The 15520-nt window shown below is 36.6% G+C and overlaps 1 protein-coding gene across 4 annotated transcripts; it reads right to left on the bottom strand.

The window, feature by feature from the left end:
• Nucleotides 1–13460, bottom strand: Glipr1 (GLI pathogenesis related 1). 4 transcript variants are annotated; one of them, XM_090328275.1, is made up of 6 exons: nt 13108–13460; nt 9522–9755; nt 6231–6343; nt 1801–1886; nt 455–481; nt 2–383 (listed from the first exon to the last, which is right to left on the bottom strand). In XM_090328275.1, the coding sequence occupies exons 1-6, from the start codon at nt 13279–13281 to the stop codon at nt 229–231; spliced, it is 789 nt and encodes a 262-aa protein (XP_090184401.1). In that variant the 5' UTR covers nt 13282–13460; the 3' UTR covers nt 2–228. The 4 variants fall into 4 exon arrangements, with proteins under 4 accessions (XP_090184400.1, XP_090184401.1, XP_090184399.1 ...); XM_090328273.1 differs by having other exon boundaries at nt 2–359; nt 9543–9755; XM_090328272.1 differs by having other exon boundaries at nt 4–359.
• Nucleotides 13461–15520: the final 2060 nt, after the last annotated feature.

The following is a 15520-nucleotide window of genomic DNA, read 5'->3' as shown; positions in this document are numbered from 1 at the left end:
ATTGGAAGTCTTAACACAGCAACCTAAAAATAATACTAATATGAAAGTAGAAAGTAAGGTGAATATTTCATAGAGACAAGAACTGAACAGTTTTTCATTTGAATAAGTCTTTATTGAAGGATTATAAAAAATTGAATAGAAAATATACCCAGTGGGTTGTATATAGTTTTTTTTTTTTATAAACCACATGTAAGTTATCATCCTTCTTCTTTCTGTCCTTAATTTATATTAGTCCAAAATAGCTAAGTTAGGGTACTTGTGCTTTATGAAAATTGTCAGTATAACAGACAATATTAGAACTATGGACTTCGCAATGAGGACGAGAGATGTGTATCTGTTCCGAGAATATGTGGGCCAACCTGTGAAATAAACATACATGAGCTCTTACACATTGTTTCTTATAATACAGAGACATAATCACATGATAGGTGATGAAACAAGTTAATATACGTACGTGTGACTTTGTCTCGCTGTGGATTGACTGCAAAGGCAGGAAGAATTTGGAAAAAGGTTAGTACAGGTGAAGCTTTCGTTTTTTGTGTTAAAAAATAAGTCTTTAAAATCATTAAGTTAATGGAGTTGCCCTGACTTTCAAAGGTTATTGAAAGCTTTTTTGTATTTTTAACTTGTTACTTTTTTTTGGCCAGTCCTGGGCTTGAGCTCAGGGCCTGAGCACTGTCTTTGGACTTTCTCAAGGCTAGGACTCTACCACTTGAGCCTCAGCACCACTTCTGGCTTTTTTTTTTCTATGTATGTGGTACCAAGGAATTGAACCCGGGTCTTAGTGCATCCTAGGCAAGCATTCCACCACTAGGCCAAACTCCTGGCCTTAACTTTTTTAAATTTACTTTTTGTATAAATTTAACAAGCTTTCTGGATAATGGAAATGATCACTGTTGTAAGTGGAAAATTATACTATAGTAGATAATATTAAAATTCAATTTAAAATTAGGACGTTAGAATAAAAAATTCAGGTAAGGAAATATTAGAAATAATAGAAGCAAAACATTATAAAGTATTTTCCAGAAAAATGATACTGTTTGTACTGAATCAAGGGTAAGAGATACAAACTTCTCTCATCCATTTCAGTATGTCACTCAGTCATCAGTATGGCTTTTTGCTTATCAAATAATATTTATTCCTCCTTTTGCAGAACTTCTTAGGCTCTTAGATTTAGAGCACTGGGAAGAAATAACTGCCTTTACCTTTCCTTATGGTTTTGTTTTTTTTTTTTTAATTAATAGAAGGGTTACACTATATTCACCAGGTAGAGGGTACATTACTTAACAGTCATTGCTACCCCTTCTCATGTTTTTGTCTTGATGTTTTCTTTTTACCATAATAGTCAAATACCTTTTCAAGTAGTTATTATTGGCTGTCTGTGATGGAACCCATCAAACATCTTAAAGTCTAGTCTCATGAACATCTGTGGTCATATCTAGGATTGGACTTAATTGATATCAATGAAGCTACAACCCTAACTTTCCCTGAGCTTTCTTGTTCAAGGCTAGCACTCATACTGGAGTCAGTGTTCCACTTCTGTCTTTTTGGTGGTTAATTGGAGATAAGTCTCATGGACTTTCCTGTTGGGTTGGTCTTTGAACCACAATCAAGCAGATCTCAGTCTCCTGAGTAGCTAAGATTTTAGCCTTGAACCACTGGCACCCGGCCCAGGTTCTCTCAGTTTCCTTGAAAATAGTTACTTGAACAAAGCGAATAGTTATACTTGTAATTCTATTGTAAAGGCACAACAGTAATATCTATCACATTGCTTTATGATAGATGGTTGCTTTTACTCACTACAGAGGTTCTCCACACATTTGTCACTTTGGGGGCAGGCACTGCATGTGGCTCCTATTTTATATGGCCAAGTTGGGTAATTTCCTCTGTGAAATAGAAGGCTGTCTGTTAGCAGAGTTATGTTTTGAGCTTTTGTTGTTTTTAAATCCTTAAACCAGTCCAGAAGAATAATAAGCTAAAAAGCTCAAACAAAAACAAAAAAAAAAAAACCTTAGCAAAGTTACCATGACCATATTTACTCACCTTAGTGTAGCAAGCCACCATAATTTTTTTTTTAAAAACAAAATTATTTCTCTTTTTTTTATTGTAATTAGTAAAAGGGTTACATGATATTTGCCAGATAGAAGGTGCATTAATTCACATGCATTGATACCCTTTCACATGTCTTGGTACCCATTACCCTCCCCCCTACACCCCCCACCCATCTTGATTTTCCCCCCTTCCCTATCAAATTTCAAATAACCAAATACAAATACATTCAATATATCAGATAACAAAGTGAGATACTATAACAATATGAGATAACCAAGGGACAGCAAAGGAGATGAGAGACAACATAGTACATTAAGGACAACAATCATTGGTTATATGGCTTTTGTTTCAATATCCTAGAGATCCTTTCATTTAGTGTCCTACTATATGGCCTTATGTATCAAGATTTTGCTCTATTGCAGATCTCTGCTAGTAGAGCCCAAGGTTTCTACTGATTATGACAAATGAGGGAAACCATTGAGCCTAAGTTCCTTTGAGTCTGGCTTACTTCACTTAATATGTTTTTTTCTAAGTCTTTCCATTTCCTAACAAATGGGGCAATGTCATCCTTTCTGACAGCATCATAGAATTCCATTGTGTACAGATACCACAACTTGTTGATCCACTCATCAACTGAGGGACATCTAGGTTGGTTCCATATCTTTGCTATGGTGAATAGTGCTGCAATGAACATTGTTGTGCTAGTGGATTTAGTATGCCCTAGATTGGTCATAGTTGGGTAAATGCCAAGTAGTGGAATTGCTGGGTCATAGGGGAGTTCTATGTTTAGCCTTTTGAGGCACTGCCACACTGCTTTCCATGGTGGTTGAATGAGTTTGCACTCCCACCAACAGTGTAGTAGTGATCCCTCCTGGCCACATCCCCTCCAGCATCTGTTATTATTCGTTTTCCTGATCCTGGCCATTCTAACTGGAGTGAGGTAGAATCTTAGAGTTGTTTTGATTTGCATTTCTTTTATGACCAGAGATGTTGAGCATTTCTTCATGTGTCTATAGGCCATTTTTGTTTCTTCTTCAGAGAAGACTCTCTTTAAGTCTTTGGCCCATTTTTAATGGGATGGTTGTTACTTTGGAGATTAGTTTTGGAGTGATTGAATTTTTTGAGTTGTTGATATATTTTAGATATGAGGCCTTTGTCCGTTGTTTGGTTGGTGAAGATCTTCTCCCACTCTGTAGGCTTCCTAATTAATTTACTAGCTATGTCCTTTGCCATACAAAAGCTCCGCAGTTTAATGCAGTCCCACTTATCCAGCCTTTCTCTGATTTGTTGTGATTCTTGGTCCTTATTAAGAAAGTTTCGGCCTGTGCCAAGGAGGCCTAGTGTATCTCCTATTCCTTCCTGTAAAGTTTTCAGTGTGTCAGCTTTTACCTTCAGGTCTTTGATCCATTTGGAGTTAATTCTAGTGCAAGGTGACAAAGAAGGATCCAACTTTAGTTTTCTGCAGGTGCTTAACCAGTTCTGCCAGCACAACTTGTTGAAGAGGCTGTCTTTCTTCCATTCTATTTTTTTTGGCTCCCTTGTCAAAGATTAGCCACCATAATTCTTATTAATTAGAAACTATCTCTGGAATAATGCTTTCCACAACAAAGTTATGAGATAGTTCGTTTTTCAGGTAAAAGATACATCATGAATTATGGCTATGAAATAGCTTAATTCTTTGTATTATGTAGCTAATAGTCTGAGATACAGCTTAAATAATTGATGAGGGTCATTGATTAGAAAGTTAATAATGTATAAATTTTATTCCCATGAACACCCTTTCAAAGCAATAATGATGAAAAGCTATGTTTATGTCAGCTAATCTACCATTTTACTAACTTTCAGAACTTTTAACCCTTGAAAACTGGTTAAGCCTCTGGAGTCTCAAAATTGATTTTAAATATATAAAGTGCACACTTAAAAAGGAAACTGATTAAATTGAAATTACAATGACTTTCTTTTTAAAGGTTTGTAATACATGGTACATTTTTTATTGAGTATCAGGGTTTGGCAGGTAGTATAATGCTGTCAGTTTCAAGATAGTGATGATCATAAATTATATTTTGATGTATCTGCACTTAGAATGTGAACATGTCCAAGAATATAACTTAAATAGTACAAAGCCAGCTACTGCTGAAATACCTGTAATAAGTTCTCTTCACTCATACAAGAAGGGAATGTTACTTTGGATAGAATTAATCCAAATTTATGGACTTTTGCAGTAGTTCTGTCTACCTCCAAAAATTAAGAAATCGCTATTAATACCTCATTTCCAACTCATTATATATGTTCATTTTAGTTATGCATTCCAAGCTAAAGAAGGAAAACTTGGATCTTTTAAATTAAAACAAGGTAGTTATGACTTTCAGGAACAAAAGCAGAATCATCTTGGAGGAAGTTTGTTTCCAGGAAGGCCTCGTAAGTGAGAGATTAATGCCAAAGGCTTAGCTAGTGTCTGTTTCTTGTGCCTGTAATCCAAGGCACTCCAGGGGCTGATCCAGAGAATCATGGTTTAAAGGCAGATCAAACAGAAAAGTCTGTGATACATAAGCTCCAAAAATCAGCCAAAAGCCAGGCTTTTCAGAGGTATGCCTCATGTGCTAGAGTGTTAGGCAAGGAAGCTAAGCAGTGCAGGCCCTGAGTTCAAACCAAGTGATCAAGAACCTAAGAGGCTCTAGTGAAGAATCAGAATATTTTAATATTTGGCCTCATAGCCCGAGAGATAAGAGGTTCAGGATCCTAGGAAAAAGAAAAGACTAGTTAAGTGTCTCTGAAGCAGTATTTTCCAAGGCACAGTAGCTAATAGGTACAGCACATTTTTCTCTATTTTCTCCACTATTCCATTGTGGATAGTTTGTTACACAATACCACATAGCTCAATATTTCCTAGGTGGAAGAAATACATGGGGAAAGTTATAGGTGACTAGTAAGGTGAGTTTTTAAACACCCATTTCCCTTCTGAGGCATTTTCAGAAATGCTAAGGAGCCTACTGGATTTCTTGTAATACGTAGAATGGAGCCTGTAACTATAGTTATCCTAAGTGGTAGGTGCTATGATTTTGATTTTTGGGGGACAAATCCAAGATTCAGAATTTGAGCTCACATACACTAAAATAATTGTACTTAGAAAGTACTTGGTACATTGTAATCATATGCAGCTTTCTTATATATGTAATTATTGAAACCAGATTTAAAGTTTTAGTGAAAAAATGCTTATAAGCAAGAATATATTCTAATATCACAGTTGTTTTTTTTTTTTTTTTATCATGGGGCTTGGACTCTGGGCCTGGGCACTGTCCCTGAGCTCTTCAGCTCAAGGCTACTGCCCTACCCCTTGAGCCACAGCCCCCACTTCCGGTTTTCTAGTGGTTAATTGGAGATGAGAGTCTCAAGGTCTTTAGTGCCCAGGCAGGCCTTGAACTGCAATTCTTGGATTTCCGCCTCCTAAGTAGTTAGGATTACAGGCCTGAGCCACAGTATCCAGCTTTATCACAATTTTCTAAATGTATGTGTAGGTTTATATAAATACAAACTTAGAGGAAATTATAGGGTCATTTCACAAAGGGAATTATATAAAATGAGCAATTCACATTTTTTTAAAGTTGTGTCTAAGATTGGCCAAGTTTTAAAACAGCAAATTTAAGTTAACTTTTAAATTTAACTTATTGTATTTAATTTTCCCATCTTGTGCAATAACGATATCGAATTAGCTTATATTCCTAAAGAACATTATAGTCTTGGCTGTTCTTAAAAATATGTGTATTTATGTTGTATTCATAAATGTTTCACACATATAGCAAAATGTACCAGCATGTTACTGTGATAGAGCTGGGCAGAACAAATAAGAATCATGTTTTTCTTTTTTTTCCAGTGTATTATCTAGATGTTCTATAACAAAGTACTTTAAAAATAAAATTTAACTGGTCACCAGTGACTCATATATATGTATATATATATATATGTATATGCATAATATATAACTTATTTTTATATTAAAATTTAAAATTATCTTAGTTGTTTAACTGGTTTCAATTCTACATACTAATTTATGAGTACATCTTGATCAATCGTATATAGTCCATCATTTTCTTCCCTTCCATCTATCCAACCTTACCCATTTCCTCAGGTTACCTAGTAACTTACTCATCTTCAGCAAAAAAAAGTTGATGCAGGCTCACCCTGGTCCATAGTTGCATATAAAATGTGCTCCATTGGAAAGTCTTTTAAAGCCAGAAACTTTAGGACAAAATTGCACTGCACAGCCAACTTTGTAACTATCTGCCCAAACAACCTGAAAACATACAAGGATTTTTTTTTAACCCAGTGGGAAAAGAAGATGAACAGTTAAGTATAATTCACATCATCTTTACCATAGTTTAATACCTGCTGCCAAGACATTAGAGATGCTCAAAATTTAGGTAGAAATAATTATCATTTGTGAATATCTGTGAAATAAACACAGGGTGATGGTTGGCAGTTATTACAGCGAAGAAATACAACTGAGTAACTTGATGGTTAAAACTATGTTATCAGCCGGGGGCAAGCGCAGTGGCTCACGCCTGTAATCCTAGCTACTCAGGAGGCTGAAATCTGAGGATCAAGGTTCAAAGCCAGCCCAGGCACAAAAGGACCCCAGTCTCTTATCTCCAATTAACCTCTAGAAAAAACGGGAAATGGAGCTTGGCTCAAGGATAGGGCGGTAGCCCTGAGCTAAAGAGCTCAGGACAGTGCACCCAGGCCCAGGGTTCAACCCCCATGACGTACAAAAAGAGCAAAAAAAGCCCCCCCAAACTAGCATTATCAAGCAGACCGATATCTTCTCTTAGTGTACAGGAGCAACATAGTTCATTAACAACTATTGAAGACATAGTGTGAAAGTTGAATGCTGTACATGTGGCATCATGTTTGATCCCCCAAAGAGCTCTGTAACTGTATGTGGGTACCTCCATATTTAGAGATGAGAGGTTGGAACCTAATTCTTGTCTAGTCGCAAAGCTCTTGAGGACAGTTCATGTCCTAAGCAATGTGCTTTTGGGGTGTTTTACCCTTTAGCTAGTTTTCCTGAACCAGAAATACCATACTCCTAACAAAAGCACTGCATTGGGGAACCCACAGGACTGATAGGGTCCTATCAATCCAGCTAGCTAATTACCAAAAGTATGGTAACAATGCATGACCCCCCCCCTTTTTTTTTCATTTTCTATGTGAACATATAACAAAATTGAGGAGGGTGGGAATGGAGGTGGAGGATAGAGATGAAAACAAAACTGAAATCAGTAGTGTCATCTAGTGGGAAGTTGTAACATCATATGAGTTTTATGTATTCTAAATAATTTGATACTCTGTCAGTGTTCCTAAATGCTAGTCTATATCCAGTGAGGACAAAGATAATATGTTGAATTAACATCAGGGAGTGGCATACCTTTTACAAGTTTTTTTTCTTTTTATATAACCAGATATCAGTAGCCAAAGTGTGCAGATACCTTAAATGTCAGCAGAAGATGCAAATTGTGAGGTCAACCCCTTTTTAAGATAGCTTAGCTATAGAAGATAGCTTCTTCTGATAGGCCATGGACAACCAGATTATGGAAGTAATCTAACCTTTGTTTATTGTCTACTGAGTATAAACCTTGGTGTGGACTTCTAGACTGAGACAGTAACTTAAGGGCTGACATTTTTATTAGGAAACAACTGAAGAGAAGTAGGAATAGGGAGAAGTAGAGTGAGAAAGGAAAGATGAATACAGGAATGTTCACTGGCTCTCAACAGTTGGCTTGTTTATAGACAGACATAAATAAATGGATGAAACGCCATAGAAACAATGAAGACAAAGCAGCTTCTCAACTGAGAGAGGCACAAGACTTCACACAGCCAGGTTGCTGGGAGTTTCTCAAATGAAAAGTTGGAAACTTCCAGGTAAAATTAAGTATCAAAGTTTACAGTGAGGCCAGGTGCCAGTGGCTTGCTTCTGTAATCCTAGCTACTGAAGAGGCTGAGATCTGAGAACGTTAGTTCAAAGCCTGTCCGGGCAAGCAAGTCCTCGAGGCTCTTACCTCCAATTAAGCAACAAAAATCCAGAGTGAAGCTATGGCTCAAGTTGTAGAGTGCCAGCCTTGGCCAAAAATAAAAGAGTTCAGCGACAGTGTCCAGACCTTTTAAAGCTCCAAGGCAGGCACGCATTGTGCATACACACACACCTCACATGAAGTGTACAGTGTATATGAGTGAGTCAGGCACTTTATACTTAAAATTTTAGCATATATTGGTTATACGAAGTGTGGGGTTTCATTGTGATATGTCCTTGCAGGAAATAATATACTTTGATAATATTTTCTTTGTTATTTCTTCTTGTCCTTTCATCTCCCTCCTTCCCATTTAACTTTCAAAGTTTTAGATAAATTACATCATTCAGTCTACAATTGGGTGCAGTATGTTTTGCTAATATTTCCCCCCTTGCTTTCTCTTCCCCTCCCACTTCCTGTGGGATCTCCATTCAGATAGTCTGAATGTTTATGTTCATTTTCTTGTTATAAATCTAAATTTTGCTTATGGGAAAAATATATTTGGGATCTAGCTTATTTCATTTACTATGATGATCTCCAATTTCATTATTGTTCTCTGCAAATGAAATAATTTCATTCTTATTTATGGCTTATTAATACTCCATTATGACCACCAAAGGTGATTTATAACTTGACATTTGTGAAGTATTTCCCTATATTTTCCTCTAGATGTTTCTGTGTCAGGCTTTACATTAAGCTATTTAGTCCATTTTGAATTAATGTTTTAAGAAGCGTGTGCGTACGCATGACAGAGAATCTGTGTGTAGGATTTAATGTTCTACATTAAAAACCCCATTTAATTCCCAGTCATGAGCATATATGAGGAGAGATGCTGTTATCTATAGATCAGAGAGATTAAGAAATTGCTTCCCCAGTGTCATTTTGCTGGGAAGATAGGGGGTTCAGATTCAGATATCGCATATGTCTTAAGACCTTAAATAATACAGTGTACTTACATTATTTAATGGGATAACTAGCGTTTAGTGCAGTCTGGGTTGAAGCGCCTCACATCTTTGTCCATACAAGTAACCTTTTCAAGTACTATTTCTTCTGGCACTAAAGTCTACTCCATGTATTATTTTAAAGACTATTTACTTACATTTATAGGTTAATTAGCTTACATCCTTTCTTTTGTGTTGGTCTATGAGGCTTGAACTTGGGACCTTGTCTCTGAGCTGTTTTGCTCAAGGCTAGTGCTCCACCTCTTGAACCACAGTGTGACTTCCACTTTTTTGGTGGTTAATTGGAGCTTAGACTCTTATGAACTGAATTTACCAGGCTGGTTTCCAATTACAAGTCTCAGATCTCCGCCCCCTGAGTAGCTAGGATGACAGCCTCTTTTTTTTCAACATCAAGTTCTAGTTGTCTCCTTTCTCTCTTAAACATCATTTCAAGGGTAGAATTTACCTGAGTGTAGTGGCCACAGACCTTTGTGCACCTCCGAGTGCTGAATTCATAATACTGGATTTCACTATACCAGTTTGAGATGGCTGAGGACACTGAAAACAAGGATAGAGATCCAGTCCAGATATTTTCTCCCACTGATGTGAAGTTCAAGTTTGATTTCCGCCCTGGGTTGTGTTCAAAATAACAGTGTTTTGCCCATGCTTTTGCTATTTGGGCTAAGGCTGGTTCCCAAGTCTGCAAAAATAATGATTAAGAATGGAATACATTTTTTGACAATGTAACTGGGGTATCAGGAGGATCACAAGTTCAAGACCAGCCTGAACTACACTTCAGCACACATCACACTTAGGAAATACCTTAGCACTGGCTATACTTCTTGATTCTGTACTGCTGATTGAGGTTCACTACACATACAGCACTCTTACTGAACTTCCAGAGGAACCCCACTTCTGTGAGACCTACTAAGAATGTGAGTCCCTTGAACTTTGACAGAGGATGCCATGTTTGTAGCTAATAGGGTCTAGAAGAGCCTACACTAAAATCCTAGAAATAATAAGTTCAACAAAGTAGCAGGATATAAAATCAACACAAAATACCAGTCATTTTTGTATATATTAATGAACTGCCCGAGAAATCAGAAAACAATTCCTTAGCTCTCTCCTAATATAATACTGAGGTATAAGCCTAATCAGGGAGGGAAGAGACCTACATTGATATGCCTGTAACACTAAAAAAAAATAGATGGCATTAGAAAATGAAATGAAGTACCTAATACATTATGTTCATGAATGGGGAGAATCAATACTGTTATAATGTCCATAGTCTGGTACAGTATCTAACTAAGAAATATACTACCAAGCCACAGTAACTAAAACAGCACAGTAGTGGGGTAAAAACATGTCCCAGTGGAAGAGAGTGAGGGCTGAGAAAAACCAACCTAGCTATAATTACTTGAATCTAGATTGAGATCCTGAGCATATGCGATGGAGAAAAGACAGCCTCTTTACTATGGTGCTAGGGAAAATAGGTAGTCACATGTAGAAGACTAAAAATAGAGCTTTACCTATCACCATGTACAGAAAGAAACTTAAAAGTAGATCAAACCATATTGTAAGACTTGGAACTTTGAGGCATCTAGAGAAAAGCAGGAGGGGAACACTCAAGATATAAGTGATTTTCTTGTCATTCTTTAAGGAAATAGAAGAAGAATCCAAAAATTCATGTGGAATAATAAAAGACCCCGTATAGCAAAAACAATTCTTAGCAGAAAGAACAGCACAGGAGAAATTTCAATACCAAACTTTAGGCTCTATTACACGGCTATAGTAACTAAAACAGCTTGGTACTGGCACAAGAACAGGCCTGAGGACCAATGGAATAGAACTGAAGACACAGACATCAATCTACAGACCTATGGCCACCTAATCTTTGATAAGGGAGTCAAAAAAATAGAATGGAAGAAAGACAGTCTCTTCAACAAGTGCTGGCAGACCTGGTTAAGCACCTACAGAAAACTAAAGTTAGATCCTTCTTTGTCACCCTGTACCAGGATTAATTCCAAATGGATTAAAGACCTTGAGGTAAAAGCAGATACCCTAAACACTTTACAAGAAGGAATAGGAGGGAGATACACTAGGCCTCCTTGGCACAGGTCGAAACTTTCTTAATAAAGACCCAGAAATACAACAAATCAAACATAGCTTGGACAAATGAGACTGCATTAAATTACAGAACTTCTGTGTAGCAAAGGACATAGCTAGCAAGTTAAATAGAAAGGATCTTCACTAACCATGCAACAGACAAAGGCCTCATATTTAAACTATTTCTACAGCTAAAACAATTGAATCTCTCCAAATCTCCAAAGAAACAACCATCCCATTAAAAGATGGGCCAAAGACTGAAAGAGAGTCTTCTCTGAAGAAGAAATAAGAATGGCCTATAGACAAATGAAGAAATGCTCGACATCTCTGGCCATAAAAGAGCTCTAAGATTCCACCTCACTCCAGTTAAAATGGCCATGATCAAGAAATCCAACAACAGATGTTGGCAGGGATGTGGCCAGGAGGGATCACTACTACACTATTGGTGGGAGTGTAAACTAAACTTAGAGCTCCCTTGTGATCCAGCAATTCCTCTACTGGGCATTTGCCCATCAATCTAGAAACAAGGACACACTAAATCCACTAGCTCAACAATGTTCAGTGCAGCACTATTTACCATAGCGAAGATATGGAACCAACCTAGATGCCTCAGTTGATGATTGGATCAACAAGATGTGGTATTTATACACAATGGAATTCTATCCCGCCATCAAAAAGAACACTATCACCCCAGTTGTGAGGAAAGGAAAGATTTAGAAAAAAATCATATTAAATGAAGTAAGTCAGATCCAAAGGAACATAGGCTCAATGGTTTCCCTCATCTGTAATAATTAATACAAGTCCAAAACTTCTAGCAGAGGATTATAACCCTAGATACGTAAGTCCTTATAGGATGAGGCCAAAACAAGAGCTTAATTATAAGTGACTGTTACTCTTTATTATGTTTTTCTCCCTTCTCTTGTGTTGCTGTTTGGTTAATCTCATATTGTTACTATATCCCACTGTTACCTGGTATATTATATAGATGTTTACCTGTTCATTTGAAATAGGAGGGGAAAAATGAGAGGAAGTGGGAAGGGAAATGGGGACAAAAAGATAAGAAGGGATATCAATATGTGAGAAGTAATGCACCCTCTATCTGGCGAATATAAATGTAACCCCTCTCTACATTGAAATAAAAAATAAATAAAACTTTAAAAAAAGATATAAGTGATTTTCTGAATTTCCAATCACTCAGGAAGTAAGTTGTAAAATAGAATTGATAAATTAAAAGCTTCTACCCAGCAACAGAAACATTACCAGAGTAAAGAGACACTATGGAATATTATTATATATATCTTAGGTATATACCGTAGAGTATTATTAAGCCACAAAGAGGAATGAAATGATGTTGCAGAAAAATAAGATGAAACCATAGCTTATCATGTTATACAAACAAAAATTTCAGGCATATAAAGCTAAGAATCCCATGTTTTCTTTAGTAATACCTAGAAAATAAAGATGACCCAAGTAGAAGAGGGACTACTAAAGAAGAGGAAGAGGACCAGAGAGAGGTGAGAGGGGTAAAAGGAAAATAGGGCATGTATATTTTCAAAGCATATCATATACCTGTGGGAAATTGCTTAATGTATTTTGGTATATTTTAGTATATGTTTGGTAATACAAAAGTTTGGTTTCGTGCCAGCACTTTGTATGAATATAAAATATTTACAAAACCAAATATATTAACAGTGAAGGAAATGATTTTAAAAAAGATGTCTACCCATGACCAGAGAAAAGGAAGTTACCAAAAAAGAGAACTAAACCCCTGTAGCGTACTTATGGCAAGCATTAAGGTTATAACTGGATATGTTTGGTTGCAGATGGTCAATTTACTGCATACCTTATGTAAAAGCAAAACAAGATCATTTAGGATTACCAAGAATTTATCCCCAAAGTTCCTATAGGTAGAATATAACAGACTGACATACCACGAGTTTCCTTACCATGTGTAGCATATTTGTGGCTGGTGGATTCACCTCTGACCGGAACTTGTTGTGAATTTGAACACATTCCTTGATGAAATCTTCATTGTCAATATCTGGCAAAGTAGTTTGTGTATATGAAAACGTTGAGGCAAAAGAAACCATCCAGGCTGTTGTAGCAAGTATGACCCACATGCTCACTCCATCTAGTCTTGGGCTTCCAGAGCCACTGATTTCTGAGAATGTGCTTGGCACTCTCAAAGTCCCCAGATTTTTGTGCTTGGGAGCTGTACCCAAAGCTTTCTCCTGCTAGGAAGTACTCTACCCTCTCTCTTTCTCTCTGAGTTTTTCAGCTGCTAGCTTTACATAGTGTAGCCGACTTCAGCTTTGAGAAGATGAAAAGCAGAACATGAGGTCATCAGAAGTTTGAAGAAATGGGTTTTCTCCTTATATGGATGGCATGCAGCTTCTGTTGCAATCTTAACCCTGCCTGTCTATCCAGTTTTTCAGTGACACACAGCACCTATTAAAATGTACGATTTTTTATGAGATTTTTTTGGAGCTTCTTTTGAATTGGGAGGTACAAAAGGAAATCTTGGACTCTCCACAACTAGTCTATAAATGTAGAACTCTTACTCTCATAACAGATCTGCTAAAACTTTTTCTTAGCTACTCCAGAGGCTAAGATCTGAGGATCATGGTTTGAAGCAAGGCTGAATAGGAATGTTTGTGAGACTCTTATCTTTAACAGACTATAAAGCTGGAAATGGAGGTGTGGCTCAAATGGTAGAATGCTAGTCCTGAGTGATAATATTAAGGGTCAGTGTGCAGGCCCTGAATTCAAGCCCTAGTACTGGCATAGAACTAAAACAATACTTAAAAAAAATAAGCCATAGCAAATAATGGTAGGGATATATTAGTCCATGTTATCTGAATCTCCCTTCATCAGTGGGTGCCTGAAGCTATGGATAGTACTGAGCATAGGAGACTATATATAGAGAAATATATATAATATACATATATACACATAGGATATATAGGCTATAGTTTATATAGTTATATAGCTTACTGAGAATATGATAGGATATATAGTATACATAAAATATAATTTATAATATAAACTATATGTAGTCATATAATTATAATATAAACTTATATAACAATTATATTTATGTAATCACATTTTATAATTGGAATTTTCTGATGCCAATTATCCTATGATAATTTTTATGACCAAGTTTAAATCATCACTATAAATTCACAGAGAATATGCTTTGTGAATACATATACAGCATTAACAGGTTAATGCCTGTGTTCTTAGACTGTTTATGTGTTGCAGATTACTGCTTAGTAACTTATGAGTTAAATTTCATCACTTTCTCTACTTGCAAGTATCTGAAAGTTTACATTCCTAGAAGGAATACAGGAGATCATGTAGCACATGCATCAAATTACTGTTTATACTATTTGACTAGCTAAGTAGTTGTGGCTGAACTTCTCATTTCTGAGAAGGAAATTACGTAGAACTATCTCAACCCAAAGGAAATGCTGTGGTTTCAACAGCAATGCTTTCATTTCCTTTGAACATTGTAACAGTTTCATAGCTTCTTTCATATATTCTTATATATTCCTTTTATATTCACTAATTCTTTTAAATTTCCCTAAACTCCGCATAGTATTCTCTGTTTTATTCCTGATGTAGATAATTTGTGTTTTTTCTCTTGGTTTGTCTTAATAAAGTACATTATCAATTTTTTTACCTCCATAAATGTAAGCAGGCTCAGCCAGGATGCCTTGGAAATAAAGGTTAAAAATTTTTGAAAGAAGGTTAAATACTTAAACACTAGAGCTAGGAAATCTGAATGGGGAAGAGAAAACATTTCTCTTAGCTGGTATTCTTTCAGAAATAAATTGTCATAAGCAAACTAAGCTCCATCATATTTTGCCTGATTTTCTGTTTAGAGACAGCCTATGCCTTCCACGTTAGCAATTCCTTCTTCTTGGGACATTTGTAGCTCTTGGGCTTCCCTGGGGCCACAGATGCTGTGATCCCATGCCACTCACCTTCCCACGTTTCAGAACATCCATTTTTATTACCTCTGGTCACTTTGGTAAACAACCTGTGTTTTGTTGAAAGGCTTTTCTCACCATTTGCAGTGCCTTTTGGAATCTTGAGTCTTAAATGTGTTGGAGGGAGACCCTATTACTTGTTATTGTCTAAGTTAGTATTGTATGAATGCTTACCATAATTCAAAAGGAATGTGAAGAGTAACTGGATCAGGGACAGACAGACAGACAGACAGACAGACGACAGATAGATAGATGATTTTTTAGCTTTGGTTGCTCCAAATTTCCTACTTTAAGATTTTGTTTTTCCTCATGGTGACCCAGGACAAGGGCAGGGAAATCTTACAAAACTTAGCCTCCTGGGTCC

The sequence above is a fragment of the Megascapheus bottae genome, chromosome 2 (assembly GCF_031878675.1).
Source record: "Megascapheus bottae isolate mThoBot1 chromosome 2, mThoBot2.hap1, whole genome shotgun sequence".
In the NCBI taxonomy this organism is placed as follows: Eukaryota; Metazoa; Chordata; class Mammalia; order Rodentia; family Geomyidae; genus Megascapheus; species Megascapheus bottae.
This window is presented reverse-complemented; position numbering and strand designations above follow the sequence as displayed.

Coding starts and splice junctions, on each gene's coding strand:
- Glipr1 (XM_090328275.1), bottom strand. CDS start 13,281: ATGTGGGTCATACTTGCTACAACAGCCTGGATGGTTTCTTTTGCCTCA. Junction 482..1,800: donor ATGTGTGGAGAACCTCTGTA/GTGAGTAAAAGC, acceptor CTGCCTTTGCAG/TCAATCCACAGCGAGACAAA. Junction 384..454: donor ACAGCGAGACAAAGTCACAC/GTACGTATATTA, acceptor ACAATGTGTAAG/AGCTCATGTATGTTTATTTC.